At 31.6% G+C, this 22,002-nt stretch overlaps 1 protein-coding gene across 1 annotated transcript in view; it reads right to left on the bottom strand.

Annotated features, from left to right (window-relative positions):
* Positions 1 to 1,513: 1,513 nt before the first annotated feature.
* Positions 1,514 to 22,002, bottom strand: part of LOC106680305 (phospholipid-transporting ATPase ABCA3) — a gene marked incomplete at its 5' end in the record, with an annotated part of 76,010 nt that continues 55,521 nt past the window's right edge. The window contains 8 exon segments of the mRNA XM_067049527.1: positions 1,514 to 1,783; positions 3,414 to 3,630; positions 6,141 to 6,351; positions 11,603 to 11,750; positions 11,825 to 12,057; positions 16,425 to 16,661; positions 16,733 to 16,894; positions 21,059 to 21,184. Coding sequence (XP_066905628.1) covers positions 1,610 to 1,783; positions 3,414 to 3,630; positions 6,141 to 6,351; positions 11,603 to 11,750; positions 11,825 to 12,057; positions 16,425 to 16,661; positions 16,733 to 16,894; positions 21,059 to 21,184 — 1,508 coding nt within the window.

Genomic DNA, 22,002 nt, shown 5'->3' on the forward strand with positions numbered 1-22,002 from the left:
TCCCTATACGGTTTATACAGCTGATATCACAACCCATCCTAACACTGTACTAACAACATACACAACAATTAATGACCAACATAAACAATGACCCTACAACTGCATCACAAACTCTTTTCACACATAACATCCATTAAAGAATAATGTCACAAGTGGCAAACCAAAATAAATCCTAACAAAACCCACCAGATCACCTTTACTCTCTGTCATAAACTTCTACTCTCCTACCCCACAGTATCTTTTTTTAATAATATATGCTTGTTGAATATATTCACTACTTAGGACTCCATCTTGATAAGAGACTTATTTGGAATTGCCATACTAGACTGAAACAAGATACTGCACATAAATTAGGACACCGACCAACAAATTCCTTCCTTTTCTAATCCAAAATCCTCTGTAAACTCTTTGATGCGCCTCATTACATCACAAATAAACTCACCCATTAAGACCTTAACATCCCATACACTGTACATTTAGTCCGAAATAGATATACGTCCTTTCATTCCAAAATCCTAACCCATCCATACCCATTACATTAGTTCTTAATCTTCTCTGAGTTCTCAAAAGCCAGGGAAGATTTGGCTGCCCTCGAGAAGGACTACGAGGAGGTCGGCATGGATTCCGTAGAAGGAGAAGGTGAAGGAGCCGAAGAATATTAAGAGACCAGGTCTAGCGAAGTTGGAAAAATGTCGAGCACTGACCCTTTTTTTTGTTTTTTAAACAAGAAAGATTTTTTAATAATTTTTTCATCCTATAATTTTTTTTATGAACAACAGATATATGTATATCTTGAATTATTTACGTTCCTTTATCATTTGTATAATTTTTGCATTATTTGTTCCATTTCATTTAAAAGTATTAAAATAAGAGCATTGTGGTAAAACCAGATTTTGTTTTTTATTTGTGTTCCATTGGCTCCCATTTATAATATTTTAAACACACATTTTCTCTTATTGCAATTATAGTTCAATAGCTGGGAAGAAAAAAATAGCAGTCATCTCACCCCAATTTTTGATTACTTAAATGAAAACTAGGTATAATTACTAGTCAGAATTTGATGAGTTTGCCAAGTATAGGTAGGGAGAATAAAAAATGGGGGCTGTTTCAACAGTCCCTGATAATCCTCTAAGGTGTCTGAAAAGAGGATGGCCACAGGATCTTCTACTTTAAATCAATAATTGAAGTATCACCATTAGGTGCTTCAGCATACACGGCAAACCTGTCTTCTATGCTACAAAACAGTAATACAAATTTTATTTTTCATAATTATAGTTTTTATACATTGTCTCATTAGTGCCTTATGAAAGTATGCAATAACATAACATTTAAAAGATTGAATCAGTGTATCAACATGTGGTCCTTTATAAAATATTTAAAAAAAAAATTATTCTTAGGCTGCATCTGTGCCATCTATGATGCATAGGTTTTTATACCTCTTCTCTCAATTAAATGTAGTATTATGAAATATATAATCAATGTTTACCATTTTATTTTACTAAGAATACTGTGGTCACTTTTTAAAATAAATTTATTTACAGTTTGTTCATAAGTTGAATAAATTAATAAAAAATCCTTCTAAATATTTGACTTTTAAAATAGATACTAATTACGTTTCTTCCTGATCCCTTTTTTTGGCAAAACTTAGAAACACTTCTTCTAAACTTGAATCGGAGATGATATAATCATCTACTATCGTTGATTTATTCTTTACTTTTATCATTGTTTCAAACAGGAATGATATTTTGTAATCCCTTGTTGTTATATGATAATGAAGAAGTACCTAAAAAAACAAGTAGCAGTGAAGTATAATTAATCAATTTTAATAAATAGGAATAAAATCTGTTTTGTTCATGAAATGTACCCTATTATTTTTTTTTAACCCTCCTCCTGGCTGAATTCACCTCTATTATTTTTAACAATCATTTGTTAAAAAATTGTCTTTTTTTCAGGCTAATTGCCATGTCTTACATCTTTAAAAACAAAAATTAATATCATAACAGTTCCAAACAATCTTTTTAAAATGATTATTCACTTACAAAATTGAATTATTATTCATGTGTTTGAAATTATATAGTTTGTAAGCGAATAATCATTTTAAAAAGATTGCTTGCAACTGTTATGATATTAATTTAATATTTAATATTTATTTTGTTATTAAATGGGCAAATAAATCAATTTTATTATTACTTTTCTCATACAGCCTTTATATTCTTATAACACTTAAACTATACATGTTTTTCAATATTATTTATGTATCTGTAATATTAGTAATTTTCTTATTTTATAATCATTCTTTAATTCCTTAGTTGTAATCATGTTTTTTGATATTTACCCTAATGAAGGCTTGAAATTCTGACCTAAACGTTGTCAATGACCGCACTCCTTATCTTCTTATATATTAATCCACGGCCAACTATTTACTCATCATTAGTTATTAATTTTATTTCAATTCTAATGAACAGAAGACATAAGAAATGCATTCTTTATAACTTCTGTAAATTAGAATTGAATTAAAGTTAATAACTACAACCTGGACATTTATTTTCAACATTTTTCTCTCGAAACTCCATTAGTCAATATTTTTGTTTAGCCACTATTGTTAAGAGCCAGTAGAGTCATTTGATAGCAATTTGAGGGTTGATAACGAAAAAAAGGAAGAAGAAACACCTGTTCGCTTGGGTGGACGTGTCCTGGAAGCAGGTGGTCTTTACTATCCTTGGTCAACTGTCAGTGGTAGCATCTTTAGGAAGAGACATAAAAAATCATCAATCAACAAGGAAAATTGGTTAGTTTGCTCATTAGGATTTAAGTATATTTGTAAATTGTATATTGGAAGGAAAGAAGTGGGAGAGCCTACTGGATAAGGATAAACGAATCCCCGGCAATCTTACCAGAGCTGAGAGAGTAGCCTGTTTTCGGCTAGTAACAAGACATGATCTGTTCCAAAAACACCTCCATCGAATTGGCATCATAGATTCCCTGAAATGTCCACTATGCAACATGGGGGACATGGATGGGGACCATCTTTTGGCGTGTGTTGCTCTGGAGGATGTTGAGCGAGATACGAACCAACTAAGAGAAAGAGTCAAATTGTATTGAGCTGCGAGAGGGAAAATGGCGTAATACCCCACCTTCCTGTGGCATAGGAAAAAAAAAAAATTTGTAAAAGTAGCCATTAAGTTATTTAAGTGTCATTATTTCCTGATTGTCAAGAAAACCTGCCATGAGACAGAGTCGGTACTGTTAAAACATTTATAATAAAATTCTCATATCCAGTTAATACTTAACTATTTATTTAAACCTTGTCTTCATCAAAGCTATATTTTTGATCTGAGAATAATAAAGATAGTTGGGATTCCTTATATTTATTTTAATATATCTTGAATATTACAATATAGTATAATGTATACCTGATGCTCATCTTTGAGCTCAATATTTGGTGAAAATTTCGATTCTATCTTCCCCTTCAATGCTGCTAGCTCGTCATCTGTGTGAGCAGCTAAGGTTATTTTGATGACATAACCTGAGCCATGTAGTTCTTTCAGATGCTGAGAATTTCCTAAACACTCCATTTTCCCTCCAGCCACAATGGTTAGCCTGTCACATACTGCTTCGCATTCATCCATACTGCGGGAAAAATTTGTTACCTTTCAAATTTCAACACATAAAACATCTGAGTATAAAATTAACAATTTGAAAAAATAAGAATAATAATTTTATACAAAATATGAAAAATATAATAATTATGCGGTTTTGGGTTGTATCACTAAAATATATATATAATTATAAGTGTTTCGGAATCATTGTTCAAAGGCAAAAAAAAATTTGGTGTGTTCGTTTAAACGACTTTCCTAGGTTGATTTGTACCCCAATTTTTTTTTTTTTTTTTTAAACGTTATAAGGCTTAACTTTTGTAAAAATAATGTGTTATAAGTAAAGTACAAGTCCTGTCACAGTGAAGTATCTCACAGAGTCCTCTCATGAGACAATGAGACCTCACTTGGCTGTAAGCAGAGGTTCCATAGTAACAGTGATAGTGATAGTGAAAGCTGTCGCAACCACAATGGGTGTAAACCAACATTCACTGTCATACTAACAGGATTTGCTTGATAATTGGTAGTACTATATGCCAGCACATGTGTGACAAACTTACTATCACATTCACCATTGTAGCGACACTAATATCTGCTGGTCACAAAATAAATTTACAATATTTTATAAATTAAATATAACTACTTAGGAGCTGCTAAGAACCATTACTGCTCAACCTAGTGGCTAAGATGTGAATTGTCATGCAAGATACACATATTAATTTGAATTAATTCTTGTAAATACTTTAATTTTGCATAGGTAGTAACCATATGACACATTTATGTATTCATAAATGTATTATTTGATTTAATAGATTTTTCTGGTCCAATAAAAGCTATTTTCTTACATTCTGCTACTCTTGAAGGCCTTTTCAAGCCCAATGAAATCACCAGCTCATTTGATATAAAGTAGTAATAAAACTGTTGAAGGTAGGTTCTATTATCAATGATGTTAGTGGAAATATAGACAATAATTTATGTGAAAAAGTTTTAAGTTTAAAATATCAAAATTTTTATATTAAATGGGCAATTAGCCTGAAGGAAAAAATTTAAAAGAATATGACATCAATATTTAAAGTTGTCTCCTTGAAAATGGCCAGAGGGCCAAAACGTAGGAGTTTTCGGAAATAAATGTTGAGAGTATATTTGGATCAAATGTGTTTGTGTTAATAATTAAATAAACCACTCTCAAACAATCATTAATCTTTTTATTTACTTTAAATAATTTTTGAATATAATAATGTAGGGGCTTCCTCTGTTGTCTTGGTACTTGATGTCAAACTCCTTACCATCTCCAAAAAAGTTGTTTTAATACGATCTTCGCGTTTCTTATTCCAATCGCTTTTCCCACACAAAAGCCCTCCTCATCTTCTGACTCATTGGTAATCTAAGTCTTTCCTTTTGTGATTAATTCCTTCATTTCTCTAAGTGGCATGGAAACTGAGGCCTGGTTCCTCCTTTTTATGACTAATGTTCCATTTAGGCGGCCCAAATCATCAGTATCAATGTGCATATCTAGATTAGGTCAATTTCGACTGTATCACCTCAGATGGCCGCAGAGATACTGTGAGTGGTGGAGGTTACCATTCTACTATTAAGGCCAAAATTATCTGGACCAAGTCCTTCCTGGCTTTTTCATATTTTCAATTGTAGAACGATATTTACTTTATGAACTTCATAAGGTGTGTAATAGATTAAAATTAATTTATACGAGGAGATGATTGGGGATGCGGTCAAAATAAAACACAAATAAGTTGATGTAACTTATTTAATCGTGCCAACATTTCGGCCAGAATTTCTAGCCTTCATCAGGGCTAAGAACAGAACAAGATAACAACCAATGAATATAGAAAATAAAATTGAACAAGGTAATTGAATAAGTAGATAAAACCTACTATTACCTACTTATTCAATTACCTATGTAAACATTTTATTTTTCACTTCTCTCATCACTTTATTTTATTAATTCCATTCTGTAAAATTATGTATTTAATGTCATTCTGTTTTTTTTAATTTTCTATATTCATTGGTTGTTATCTTGTTCTGTTCTTAGCCCTGATGAAGGCTAGAAATTCTAGCCGAAACATTGGCACAATTAAATAGGTTATACCAACTTATTTGTGCTTCATTTTGACCGCACCCCCAACCATCTTCTCCTCGTATTTCTTTCCTAATCATCATGTTTATTAGTCCATTCAGTATTTATTTAAAGAAAATAAAGTATCACTCCTAGATTATGGTATCCTACCACAGTTGCAATCTGCATTATGTTGTATGCATTTATAGTCTGCATATACACAATCGAAACTTATTTAAATCACCCCCAACCATCTTCTCCTCATATAAGTCATCCACAGTCAACTATCTCTCATAATTAAAAATTAATTTAGCTTACTAAGATTTCCATAGATCATGACATATATCTGTGGCAGTCATGAAAAACTAGGCAAGTCGAATTGATCCACTTCACTTGACTACTACAGGATTATTATGTTATTTTGGGTTATTATATTCAGCGAAGAATTCTTAATATTAAAAGCTTTTTACCTATGAGATGAAATAATAATAGCTTGATCGGACACAGCACATGCATCTATAATATTCCATAAATTCCTACGAATGAATGGGTCTACACCGATGGTAGGTTCATCTAGGATCACTATGGATGGGTCACCAATGAAGGCCATTGCGGTATTTAGCCTTCTTTTATTTCCACCACTGAAATTTTTACATGGTATATCAGAATACTCATCCAGACCTAAAAAAAAAAATAATAAAATCATTATAGAAGCATTATAGAATAAGTAATAATAATACTCTTTATTTGTAATTATAATACCCTTTATAATAACATATAGGCATCAGAATTAGGCTTTAGAGCCTTATAGTTAAATACAAAATAAGAATGAAATTATAAAACGTCATAAAACATAATAAAATAATGAATTTGAAAAGATTAAAATGAACAACAATAATTAACAGAATATATAATATAAGAATAGAACAAATAAAGTAAAACCATATGTCATATCATAAAACATAAGATGACAAACACTTCTGATAATAAATAATAGAAAACAAAAATGATAAAAATCAAATGTAATTAAACTAAAAATAATAAATGGAAAGATACAATTTCTGCTAATATACATATTTACAAGAATAAACTAAATTCTGAAACATTAAGTACAGAACATATATAAACTTTGTTTGAAACATTCAATTGTTATTCTTCCCGAATGGGGTGGACAGAAGGTGGTCGAAGATACGGGATTTGAAGGTTGGAAGGGTATTAGAACTACGAATAAAGGAGGGAATAGAATTCCATAGAGATGAGGAAAGATCTACCAAAGGCTGCGGTTCGATAGGCAGTTATATATAAGTCTGAAGGCCATGAGCGGGTATTGCGGGACTGCACTGAGGATTCAAATTGAAGGATATCAGAGATGTACAATGAATGGCGGGATTGGATAACTTAGTAGAGGAAGGAAGCAAGAAAATATTTACGACGGAAGGAGGGGTAAAGCCACTTCAATTCTTCATAAAATCGGGTGACAGAGGCGTCCCTGGGGACCCCAAAGATGAATCGTACAAAGCAATTAATTAACCATTTTAATAGCTGTTAAGAATATTAATATGCTTTTTAAATAATCAAGAAGAAAATGCTCTAGGTGGCAGTATAGAGAAAATAAAATAATAAACTATTTGACTCACATTCAGCCTTGAAAGCTACACAGAACAAGATAATCTGAAAGTGAAAATTATAAAAGGATACAGAATGACAGAATAAATAAGGTGAAATTAAATAAATAATATCAATAGAAAAGAAAGAGCTAATATCTAAATGTTATTAAATGAATATTGGAGATAAACTGAAACAAAATAAAGAAATATAGTAAAACTAAAGAACAAAAAATGAAGGTAAGTGGTACCAAATTAAACTTTAAATTTACTATCCTTGTATTCCGGCCAAAAGAAATTTAAATTGAAAACTTCTTTTGAAATAAGACCATTAAGTTTCCAGAAATTATTGAATTTGAAAACTTTATTTAGGATAATAAACATTAAGTTTTCATAAATAGCTCATGATCTTCATATCCAAATTACTCACTAGGAAAATTATGTAGATTAAAACCATTGGACTCACCATGATTCTGTAGGTTAGCATTAAGGGGAGTGGGGTTCCGGCAATATTCTGGTGCCTCTTACCACTGCTCCTTTATGCTAGACTAGTGTCCTTGAAATTTGAGTCTTATTTTCTAGTGGAAAAGTAATATTGAGATCATAGTGTACCTTTCATAAAGATATTCGATTTTTATAATTATATCTTTTTTTTTCCAGAAATTTCAACAGATTGTGAATATCATATGGTTTAATTAAGAAACTTTTTTGTTTATTAATACCATATGTTATCTGAGTATGAATTTTGAAATTGAGACTTTACATTAATTTTATTTTATGCATGTACACCTATGACCAGTGAGTATTAAGTGATATAATCCTTTTATTATGTAAATGAGCATCAGCCTTTTCAACGTTTCTATATCATACCCCATCTTTTAGACAATTTACTATGATATGGAACAGTATATTAACAATAATGTAAGATTCTATTAGCTACATTGTTCATTTATTGATTATCACATTATTTAAACAATTTTTTACCTTAACTTATGCAAAATCTATAAGTTTTTTTTTTGCATTGCCAATCTTCACTCCTTATTTATTCAATACATAATTATAATTGTTACTGCCAGTAGGGGTCGAAAAGGAACCTTTACTTGTCCAACCGTGAAGAGCAATGAGAATAGAAGAAATGAACTTTCGAATTTTGTTATTGTTGTATTTTAAATAATTGAATATAATAAAATGAAAGCATTTGAAAACAAAATATACAAACAAGGAAGAATTGAACTAAACTAATATCTATTACAAAATTAAAATTAAGATTAAGCAGAAGAGGGCGAAAAAATATCTATATATCACTAGGGGGGGGGGGGATGGATGGGTCCCAATGTGACTTTAAGGTAACATTTTTACATCTGAAGTATAAATAATAACAACTGAGAGTTGATTTTCTTTTTTTTAACATAATAGCAACCATGTGTTAAATAATCGTTTATTGGACCATATGTTGGCCCCAACAAAATATTAATCCAACATTATATCACCAAATTTATTTATAAAATCTTCAATACTACTCAAAATAATACATAATGATAAAAGTAAGGTAAATGCATTAAGATAATAAATAATGAGAGTGAAAAGGTAATTAATAAATAACGAAAAAGGCATGAAAATATTAGTCACATAAAATAAAATATATAACAATATTAGATATTGTAATATTCAAGGATTATTAAAAGTAAATTTGAAAGTTTTTTACTTATTCTCATATCTTAAGTATAGCTTGGGTTAAAATGATAAGCTTTAATATTAAATTGATAGTAGAATTTTTTACTAAATAATTCAAAAACACTATCCAAATTATAGTCTCAAAACATTTATTTCATTTACACGTCCAACGTTTCGGCCAATTTGGCCATCTTCAGGGACAATCTACTTAATTTACTATGAGACATATCATTTAACTATTTTAAAAAACTCCATACAGGCTATTCTGCCCAGGTCAAAACATTTATATCTAATATGTCAAAAATACATTAAAAATCACAGTCAAATTATTTCTCTTTTACCACTATTTATACACTTTTATTACAACCTCACTTGTAATAAATGTATTAAATTGTTATTCTAGTTATAAACAAAACTAAGCAATTACATAATCCTCTTTGGATGATTGATGAGTCTTGATGTCTTCTTTCTATCCGCCTAAGCAACGAATGATCAAAAACTAAGTTTTCTTCCTTCCTCTTCTCTCGTTGTTAGCACTACGGTTTTGAGTGTTTTTCTATGATTTCCTTTATGAATAATTTTCTTTAATACTTATTTTTAACTTCTATTTTTTCTTCAATGCAGAAGTTAAAAATAAAGTTTTTAAAATATTTGAATCTGCTCAACATGGCCATGATTCAACGGATTTTCGGAAGGACTCGCACAGCTATCTTGGCTTTGTTTTGAATAACGTATTTATTATAGACGATGAAAATTGGTTAGCTTGCTTTTTGGTTCAACAAAACAAATGAACAATATTTAACACTAATACATAAAATAAAAACATAACTAAAATCATTTATATATAAAAATAACTATTTTCTCATAAAAGAGGATATTACAATATATAAAAAGATAAAATAGACTAGAATACAATAGCTATAATTTTGTGCCACGGAATGAGCACTGACCTTCCTCCTTTGGGTAGAGTAGGTTGGTGACCTGTAGAGTGGCCACCTTGTGATTCAGAAATGGCCAATTAGAGGGGAGAAAATGTGAGAGAAATATAGAACTTATTTACAGAGTTAGGGTCAAGGTGGATAGAATTTTCCATTGTAATATTTAAAGTGACCAGCTTTTATTCACTTAGAGCCATTTGTCCGAGGGAGTTGAGGTGTTGTTCTTAGCATTACTACAACTGATGTAGTGCTGGTTTGAATCCAGCCTGAGTGGCGATACCATGGAATGAAAACTTGGTCCTCCCACAGTTAAAATAAGTTGGTTACCTCAAGATAATCCCCCATATGTAAAAAATGACCAGGCAAGAGGCAATAAAAAGAAAAAAATAATAAGTTTTTGAACACTTTAATTAAAATTGTATCATTAAAACCCTTTGGAATCTCTTGCGAACTGACTATGATATACTTCAAAGCCAGAAGAATAAGTTTATAAACATTTTTAAATCCTCATTGAAGTTTCAACTTTTGGTTCGTGTCATGAGTTTTCCTACACTCATCCCATAGTGAGCCAGGACAGCTGTGGCCCCTTGTGCAAGTTTAAATCAGTCGCTGATCGTCCTTGCACTTACTGGGTTAAAGAAGTTATTATTTATTATACTGTTATATATATCTTATTTGGCTATATACAATAATTCCTGATTTCCTACAGTCGTTTGACCAGGGTAGAGAGAGAAATACTTAATTTGGTCATACTGCCCAAATACAATGGGTTGCTATAACACACAGCTTTTCAGTATTGTTTATTTGTTTTATTGGACTAAAAAGCAGGCTAACCAATTTTGATCAGTCAAATATAGTATCGTATCGATGCATCGTTCAAAATATTCAAGATGGTAGCAAACATCCTTCCAAAGTCTGGTGCATTGCTGTTATGTTGAAAAGATAGATTAAAATTGTATCAACTTTGGTCATTTTCTATCATTATTGAATTTACACTAAATTTAAGAAAAAATAGAATAGGAGAATAAGTATTAAGGAAAAATATACATTAAGAAAATCATAGACAAAAACTTAAAATGGCTGAGCGACAATCAATGTTTATATCGACTAACAAACAATGAACAAACGGAAACAGAACACTTGTTCGTGGTGATGGGGGAAAAGATGACATCTCCTAGAAGCAGGGGGGACTGACCATCCTTGGTTTATGGTCAGCGGTAGATAAATAGAAAGAAGACATCAAGAGTAAGTAGTCATCCAAGAAGAGTATATCATTGAAGGAAGAAAGATACTTTTTGTTTGAATCAATGGTTTATCAGACATGCCCTAGAAGCTAGAATAGGACCAATCCTTTGTTTACTGTCAAAAGTAGATTTTGAGAAAGAAGACATCAAGAATCATCAGTCACCAAAGAAGAATATATAACTGGTTAGTTTGCTCTACCTAGGATTTAATTATATTCATAAAAGTGACCATTAATTTTAGATAAGTATTTTTGTGTTCTGATTATCTGGAAAATCTATCCTGAGATAAGAGTCAATAATGTTATATAATTTAAAATAAAATTCTCATATCTATTCAATATTTAATTTATTCATTTAAACCTTGTAATCATCATAGCCATATTTGATGTTTGAGAATAATAAAGATTATTAAATTTCCCTTTATTTATTTTAATAAATCTGGAATATTACAATACATATATTTTCATCTCACCAAAAAGAGCGATCCATTTTTTCACTTCTTGAACCACACAATCAGAAGGAATCAAACGCAGATGGGCGAATAAGGTTAACATTTGTCTTGCTGTAAGACTTTCAATCAAGGCAGAATGTTGAGGACAATACCCGATCATTGACAAACACTAAAAATAAAAATATTAATGAAAAAAAAAATGATTCAATTGGTAATAAACAATTTTAAAAATATTATTCCTACTTTTGCTTTATTCTTCCTTAGGGAATAGCCCTTTATGTAAACATTTCCTTTTGTAGGATACAGGACTCCAGTCAGCATATTAAATACTGTCGTTTTACCAGCACCATTGATCCCAAGAATACCAAAGCACTCTCCTTTGGAGACAGCAAATGTAACATCAACAACTGCTACAATAGAGCGAGAATATTTTTTACCAAGACCATCCACAACAACCATTACTTGTTCTTCAGAACCTGAAGAGAGAAATACAGTAGAAAATCGGGTTCTAAGGTAGAATTTAAAGATTAATATTGGTATAAAACCAATAATTTGTAGAGTTAATACGTAGAAGAAGAATCTAGGCTATTATTAATGTGCATGTATGTCTATATTTATATACATATGGCTCATTCTCCTGAATTTTTTATTCAATTTTTATTTCCCCCTCGTAATATCTTGAAGAAGGCATGCATAGTGTTATAGTTTTCGTCATATTGATTTTTAGAATAAGTCTTATCATAGAAAGTAATGTATAAGCCTAAGAAGTGATAAAACTGAATAATAATAATAATAAAGGCTTAACGAACCCGAAGAATCGATGCCAATACCACCAAACGCTCTCTGCATAAATCCTTCCAGAGATGCCCCTCCAAACCCAATTCCACCAAATCTGTTTTAACACAATCCTCCCATCTACGTTTCGGTCTACCCCTCGGACGTTTACCCGTTGGTTCAGTGTTTATTACCATTTTAGGGATCCGCTTGTTACTAAACCCTACAACCTTACATGCCCATCTTATACGCCGCAATGCTATAACTTGAATATAAAACTGAATAGAGTACCTAATTACTTTATTCATTTTAATATAACTCCTATGGCTTCAACAAAAAAAAAAAAAAAAAGGAAAAATATCAAACTGGGAAGCAGAGCCTCACTTACTGCTATTTGATTTTGGGTGGGAAATGAAAACACCATTCTTCACTTTTATATGAAATTTAGGTCATGAAAGAAGATTAATAAAGCCTTGTTTATTAATTTCACAAATATCAGTGCCCTGGACTACCAATTGGGAATCCTAGTTGTCAAATTTAATGGTTACTCATAATGAATATTAAAACAAAAAACAAAAAATATTTTTCTTTCCATTCCTGTCCTGGTCATTCCATACCTAAGTAAAAAGTGTAATAGTAGTTGGTGTGTTCTACGTAAAATTTAAATTATGTTTTACACTAATACTTGAGATTTACTCGTAAAACCAGGCAAAGACCTTGAAAGAAGGTTCTGTCGAGGTGGTTTTGTTGACTCAAATTGAATATATGAGGTACTCCATACTAGAAGGCCTGGAATAATCCTTCCCTGCAGGAAGGGAACAGGAAAGGAGATAAAATACAGGAGGAGTCTTACGGGAACTAGGCATAAGTCCTCAAAGGATGGAAACTTTGCTCTGCAGGGAACAAGCCTACAGTCGCAAAGGGGATTGTAAGTACTACAGGTACGAGCCCTGGGTCCTTACAACAGGAATATAAGGTATAGACAGAGGAGGTGAGATCCAGAGAAGGTAGTGCGAAATAGAAGACAAATATACATTTCCAAAAATAGCACTAGAATGCACTGATCCAATATACCTAGTGTACACTACTGCCCTCTGCCTTCTAAGGAGGAGAATTCTCTCAAGAGGAAATTCGCACTGCAGTCTTCCAATTTCTGCTTAGTTAACTCTCTGAAGTATTAAACGCCCGAGAGAAATGCTATGTATATGACGTTAGCTTTTTAGAGGATCAGAAGATTTTATTGTAATATTTATTGTTTCTAATAATACATTTAAGAATATTACAAAATATAACATGGTTATTAATTTGTACAATGGTATTATTTACAAGAAATATACATTTCAATTCATGATGTTTTCCTGACAACTGAAGTAGTTCTCGTTGCGGATGGTAGGTTGCATCATGCTGGGCCAAAGCGATTTTGGCAGCTGTAGAAGCTATAGCATAGAATAGTAGATAGCGGTGTCACTGCAGATGTAATTAAACTATCTTTTAACTTTTCGCACTGCTCAACTACTTTTGTTCTGCATAGAAATTTATGAAAGTTCCAGTCCTTAACAGTTTCACTAGACTTGATCTTCAAATAAATATCTTCATTAGTCACTTTTCGTACCAAAGGTGGCGATAAAAGGATACAGTACTACAATGAAATAGTAGTCGATATTTATCTCTAGACACTACTGGTATTCCGCCTTGATTCCTCCTAACTTTCTCCTTTCAATAATCATTGCACCTCCTTTAGCTTACGCATGCGCAAATAATTTCCTGAATACACTATGCTTCAACAGTGTCTAGCAGATTTTATTCTCAAACTAGAAATCATCATGAAGCATTGGTAATTTAGAATCCAACAGAATTGTACAGAAAAAGATAATTTTTAGGAAAGAAAACATTCTAAAAAGAAAGTAAGGGGAAAAAGTTAGAAATACCGATGAAGCTGTTACTCAGTGTGTTTGTTTCCATTTGTACTAGGCAGATGTTTATGTCTTATACTAAATTATGTAATATATTGATAATAAGTAAAAATATGCAAAAATATATAACAAGCCAGAGGTAAATTGATTAGACAGCCTGTACTCATTTGTAGTTTTGATTTTATTATTATTATTATTATTGGCGCGATTGATTCAGAGGTTTCGAGTGAGTATTGTATAATTATATGCTTGAAAAAATCCCAGATAGGGCCGGGGACTCGATCTCGTAACCTTTGGGTTGGCAGACTGCTAATATCAATTTTGATTTTAGTGCACTATAAATCCCAAAATTTGTCTCTTCACGATGTTGAAGATTTTACTCCGAAAAGGAGATCAGATGGGTTAGAGTGGACTAGACATACCGTTAACGAAAACTTCACGAAGGACCCAAACATACAAAGTGGTCATTAAATGAGTAAGTAAAATTTAGCCAATACATACCATAGTAGAGTATATTAATTATTTAACCATTAGAAATTAACTATTGATTATATATGATTTATTTTAATTTTCATTTTTCATCTATTTTATTAGCAGGGATTTCACTATTACCCTTCGTTATTAAAAAAAAAAAGAGCGGTAGTCGAAGATCATCTTTATTTATTTTTTTCTTTCCTACTCTTATCTGAAACATTTATAGAACTCAGGTGTCCTGGCCGGGTTTTTGGCAAATATATTGCACAACCCTGCTTGAAAGTACAAGGCGGAGAAAGCATCACGTTTTAATTTAATCAACTGAAAAATAATTCCAGAATAACTTCAATAATTATTGATGATTCATACAATTATTTTAAATAATTAGAACAATATTGTTTTATAACTAAATAATTATTGATTATTTAATGATTTAATAAATGTTCCAAATAAATAAAATTTAATCGGTTTATAATTAAATAATTATTTTAAGTAATTTACCTTAGAAATAAATATTGTTTTTTTCTTTTATGAAATGGATTATAAATTAGATATTGAAAGACTCACTAACATATCATTACATAATTAATAATAGCATAGGAGTTCGTTCAGAAAAATGTAATTGTTTTTTACAAAAACCTCATTTCTTTCCATCAATTGTGCCCTTTAAGATGAGCTAAAAAATCTACTTCTTCTGTCTTTAGTCACTGTTGTAAAAATTAAATAATTATGTTTACTTGTCAAAAATATTTTTGACAAATAAACATTTTTTTCCATGTAAGAAAAAGCAATACTTTGTAAACTAATTTTGGCAAATATCATGAAAACTGCTGCTCCTCCGAAGATAGCCATTAGGAACTACTTAAGAGTGAAGCAATTTCAATTTGAGTAATAATAGACATCTGTACATCTAATAGCTATTGAGAAAAATTACCAAAATAAATTCATAAACTCTTGATTTTTCGTTATTTGGAGAAAATATGTTTCGGGAACTAGTAGACATACAAAAAGTTAATTAAATGCACCATAAAGTAGTACCTAATAGTTATGACTGTAGTTTCCATAATTAATTATTTTTTTAATAATTTTTGTTTCATTCATTCCAGTTCTTATCAGGTTATCCAATTTTTTACAAGTCTCTCTTGACATATAACCCTAATCCAGTTCAGAGAATTAACTTTTTAGATTAAGTACAGGCAGTATATGCAGATTTTTGTTAGAGCCTTTTTTGTTAAAATGTTTATCAAAAAATTAATAAGTTATAAGAAAACAAATAATTAGAAATGAATAAAAAGCTCAACAAAATTGTATGAGCATATGCTGAGTCAGTAAGATTCCTGATCTGTGTTAGCGAAATGATTTAGTCCAGATAATAATACGAAGGAGATTTATGAGAGTAATACAAGTTAAAATTTTATTTTATAATAAATAATAAGGAATCCCAACATTATTCCTACAAAAGGCTAAAATTTCACATTCAATCTTTAATGGAACCTTCTATGATATTACAGAGCTGTAAATTCCATAGAAGGTGGAGTAACACACTATCTTATATCATATTAATAAATACAATAGAACTCAATATAAAATCTGAAATGTGATTGTAATTCAATTATCTAAGTATAAAAAGAAGTTATAACATAATATTTAATTATTAGTAACTGGTGGATTTTTAGTGCTACCTGCGTTTTGGAATGTACCAACCCTTATCTTCTCTCTGAGGACATCAGTGTCGACCGTATTGAGATCAGGGTCATCAATATCCTCGATACATAGTGAGCTAAGTTTGTGCCACAAGAATGAAAACAAACCATAATCTGTTAAAATAACTAATAATAAGTAAAGAAGTAAATCTGCGAAAAGAAATATCAAGTCATTCCTGAGATCAACATCATCTAAATAAGCTGCTCCTAGGGTATCTAGAAAAAAACAAAATATATATCAGTTAATTGGGCAAAAATTAATAATGACATAAATTTTGATATCACACCTGCACATTCATCTGAACCACAGCCCTTACAGGCATATTTTTCTGTTACTAAATATGCAAAATCAAATATTGCCTCCATCATAGAAGTAAGAGGTTGTAATTTTAAAATTTCACTGCATGGGTAGATGATCTCAAAACGAATGATAAAAAAACTACCCATACCTAAAAATGATACAATAAGAGTATTGTTAAAGAATTTTTATAACAATTAAGTATTTATTTATTTCATAATTAATAGCTATAAATAAAAAGAAAAGTTTCAAAATCAACTCAGAAAGAACATGTATAGTTTTGAGTCTTTTCTTACCATAATTATTATCTAATCCTACCATTCTCAAATATTTTTACTAATTCAGTTAAAATCTGAAATTCACTTTTGCTCTTTCGATTTATATTATATTGTATTATCTACACACAAGCAGTCCTTTATTAACTATGCTACATCCCTATGAGATTCTATTCTAATCACTCATGCAGCACTTTTTCGAGTGATGTAAGTTGAAAAAATCAATTAACTCCATGTTGCTAAGGGGTTTCTTATCTTTCAAAAATGTGATTGAAAGAACTCACTCTGTATTCTCGATTCATATTTATGCTTATAAACTGGCCATAAGATTTTATTAATTCATCCTTATTTCATTTCAGTTGTAATGAAGTCAAGAATTAATTTAATATTAACATAACATATTAATTAAATTGTAGGAAAAAAAAAAAACAGAATTAAAGAAGTACGTATCAAGTTAATTAAGCTAAGAGTGGTAAGTAATATTAAGTTAATTAAGCTAAGAGTGGTAAGTAATACAATTGACGATAGTTAAATGTTGTGAGCATAACTCAATAAAGTGGGTGAGGAAGAAAGAATAAGGGAATATGGGAAAAAAATGGTAATAAAAAAAAAATAAAAAACATAAAACATAGTTAGTATAAGAAACAGTCAGAAGCCAAGTTCCAAGACCAAGAAATGTGGCACAGTGGTAAAATTGTGAATTAGGAAAGTATGTTGTGGACAATATATGAATTAAAGTATAAAGAAAACTATAAACTAAACAAATTATTGATAGCAGATAAGATCTACATATTATTAAGATATAAATATTAAAATTAAGATTATTAAGACCTAAATAATAAAAAATAAGTTGTGGATGAACTTTAATGGAAGAAGAATTGAATAATGATTTAACAGGCAGCTTTGTGGAACAAATCGGTAAACACATACAAAGGTGGAAATGGTTTAAAGGCAACAAAATTTAAAAGGGCTGAATAAGGAATTATTATTAACAATAATATTATAATATTAGTAACAATTAGTTAATTATGTCAGTAGTTGTGAAAAAAAAAGAAAGGAAAAGCTTTGTTTGTCGGTTTGAGATTAACAAGAGTAGGTTCTAATTGGTTACAAATGCTTTCACAGATGAATATTCTGTTTGTTTGGGATTATACTTAGCATAGAAATTTTGTCAAATCAAAAGAGTGGTTTAAGGACAAGGAGTGTTCAGAAAGTTTATGATTATATTGTTCCCCATTTTATGGACTTTCCAAAATTCACAAATCTGATACCCCCTCAGTCCTATCACTTCCAATATTAATTCTTACTCAGTTAAACTCAGCAAATTCTTACTCCCCCCCTCTTTCCAAGTTACAATAATCCATATGACATTCAAAATTCTTTTCACCTCTGCGATCTATTATTATCCTTTACTATCCTGGACCACTGCATCTGAAAGTTTGTTCACCAATATTCTTAGAGAAATATTGGTGAAATATACCTCCTTATAGTAGCAGCCAACTGGTCATCCATCACACCCCAAACCTCTCTTAGGCGTTTCTCATACCTCAAATTCCTTTAACTCTCTTGTTTGTTCAGTTACCTTAAGTTCAATGGTTGGTTCTTTAACCAAATTTCAGGACTGGGCAAGGAAAATCCTCTGGTGTCTGAAGATCTACTTGATTCTATTATCCCACACTTTCCAGTTGACATTATATTAAAATATATGATGATGACCATCTTGTCCTTAATCCCAATAAAATTCATGATATTCTGTCGGTCTTTAACTCCTTACTTACTCTCCTCACCTTAACTTTACTGTTAAACTTGGAAAGAATAACTCCCTTCCTTTACCAAAAATAAGAAACCCAGACAACATTATATCCACTGACTGGTACACCAAACCAACTTAGTCGGGTAGACCTTATTCACAATTGCCTTTCTCCTACTTACCATTCTTAGTTTATATAACTTTAATATACTTCTTTAATACAGTTTTTTTACCTAAATATTTAATTAATCACATATACCTTTCTTTCTTTGTAACTAACAATTTTTACATATTTGTATCTGTATTATTAATTTTCTCTTCTTTTATTCTTAATTTCAATATTACTATATTCTCATACTGTTCTTATATTCTACACTATACATTTTTTTCAGTATTACTTATGTATCTTTAAGATCTATTATCTTTTTATATATTACCTTTGCCCCCTTTTGTTCTTTAAAACCACTCCCACTTCATCCAATAGGTGGCCCCTATAATTACTTGATAGCCTTGAGACATCTTTCCCATTACTTGTTTCCCTTGAGTCCCCCACTTACTCAATCCCAGTACCGCCTCCCCTTCAATGCTGCAGGGTACACCCAGGGTAATGGATTGACAGTAACATTCCATGATCAGGAGTATTCTCTCTATGCTGTCTAACCACTACAATGCTCCTTGGCACATGGTTATACTCGAGCTCCTGGTATCTACCAGGCCGTTTACACCTCCCTTCACTCGTATTATAGGCACACCACCATGCTCCTCTCGTACATGGTAATTCCTCAATGTATGGCTGCCCCATTCAGGCATCCTCCTCAAATCTCGCGTATCTTTCTTCTGGTCCTTGTCTCCATGCTCCTCCTCTGCTACTCACCCCTCTACCGTTTCTTGGTTCCTCAGTGTCTTCTTCTGCCTCTGATACTCCAGAAGTTTCCGAAGATTATATTTGGGTATATATCTGGATATTCACCTCCATTGGCTCCCCCTGACCTACGTCTTTTCTTTTATACATATAGGGGAACTGCCCAATGTTCCACCCTGGCTCTTCTACTTATATTTGCGCCTCCTCACTAGTGCTTGTATCTATGAGATCTTGAGCACATTCCACAAACGAGGGCTCTCTCAGCAATCCTTTCCTCCTCCCTAGCTCTTTTGCTAACTGACTCTTAAGTATCATGGATAGGATTTGCATCCCACCCTGTACCTGGACTGTATCCATCATCTCACTGAGTTTATCTGTGACTCTGTTGTAGCCTGGAGGAGTTATACTGCCCCAGTATACTGCCCACTAGACTGTCTTAGTTTCTTCATCTCCCTTAACATGATAAATATGTCCTCCAAACACTTTCTTTAACCTTTTCTTGATGAGACCCCAGGGGGTCGGTATCTTTGTCTGCCTGAATCTGATTGTGGATGTTCCTCTTTACTATGCAAACGACAGCTACTTTTAATGATTTCAATTCAGTCAGTCAGACACCCCCTTTAAAGAAGTGGCTCAGTTAGTCCATTTCCCTAGTGTCTGTTTGAGGTCAAAAACAGCCTTCCTCAAGTCTTAGGTGGTTGCTGTGCGTAATTTGATCCACTCTAATGTTGTGGTGTGGGCTTCCACAAAAGAGACTTCTGGTAGAGGATGGGGGGAATCTCCATGGGAGGTGTCCACCATATTCTGATTAAAGGTGTCCAGGTTCAAGACATGATAATGATAAAAGTGAGAGAAAAAAAGATGAGAGAATGAGATGAAAAAAAATGAAAGGAGAGGCCAAAACAACTCTAGTATCTAAAGATTCCAGGTTTCGGCATAAGTTAAACATTTGCGAGCACAAAACTAAAAAAAAAAAAAGAGGAAAGGAAGATAGAAATAACGCACTTGGTTACAACTCAAAGACTGTCTTTATTGAGTTTAGTTCCTCTATATAAATATACACATTCAAATCAACTGATCGAATAGATACAGCTTTGTCATCTGTCTCTGGTCTCTGACTTGTTACACAAAATATAAAACAATCATTTGCAGGTAGGAACAAACGATTATGGTGTTTTTGTTTGAGACCAGTACTTTAGAGTAACCACTCCTCTCAGAAGATAACCGTTCATGCATTTCAAGGTAACAGTTCATGCACCTTTATTTCCACAAATCCCAAATTTCTCCATTAACTTGTATGAGAATGACTAACGCATGTTCATCACAACTTCTTTATCAACTTGAATATCACTATATCTAGAAGAAACATATAATTTTATATATTCTCTAAGCTAAAAATTAAAAAAATAAAATAAGATAAAAACAAACCAAAAAATAAAACTCCACTCATGGAAACATTTATAAATAGTTCAAATGTCTTGAATAAAAGAGATAAAAAGTACACTGATGAAATTGTACTTATACCAGCTAAAAATAATATCAAGAATAAAATACCTGAAACAAAAAAATTTTTTAAAATTCTTTATTACAGGCAGATAAGGAAATAGTGAACAAAATTATTAGGTGAAAAATGGTTTTCCATTCCTCAATTGTCATTTGAATACTGCATATGTAAGTCTTGTGTTATTACTTTTTCCAAAAATGAAACAGAAGTAGAGGATGCTATAATATAAAGACAATAATCCAGTTGCCAGTGTGTTAACAGTTAAATAACCTACACACTTGTTGTTTATTGTAAAATCTAGATAAAATAACCTGTTGATTTTAAAGTTCTCAATATTCCACCAAATAAGTTCTGTGTCATTACCTTTTCAAAAATATGAAACAATACGAGCCCGTATTATAATAAAAAAAACAGCACTAATCCAGTAGGCAGTGAGTTAACTGTAATATAACCTACCCACTATGATCATTGAAAAATCTTTAAAAAACAAAAAGAAAATCTGTACCAATACAACCCATGAGGGTCAGGGGTTCATTACATTGTAATTAATGAAGTACTGTTTCTTGAACAATGGTCATTTGTTACAAGGTGGTACTTCAGTATAGGACTCCAATGGGAGTCTTGGACGGGAAAAAAAAAAAAAAAAGGGGAACTTTGTTAAAGATCACGCTCAACCACCAGATTTTGCCCTACTTAAGGGTACCCACATTATGAGGCTAAGCAGACCCCGGAGGACTCCCTGAACCCATGTGGCTGACATGGTTTCATTAGTGAGATACTTTCGATGGGTTGTGCCTCTGACCACCTGGTATATCTGTTCACCATTGTTAAACAGTGCTGCATGCCGGCTGAAGAAGGAAGAGGCCTT

Source organism: Halyomorpha halys, unplaced genomic scaffold, assembly GCF_000696795.3.
Source record: "Halyomorpha halys isolate HHAL.00 unplaced genomic scaffold, Hhal_1.1 Scaffold253.1, whole genome shotgun sequence".
NCBI classification, from domain to species: Eukaryota; Metazoa; Arthropoda; class Insecta; order Hemiptera; family Pentatomidae; genus Halyomorpha; species Halyomorpha halys.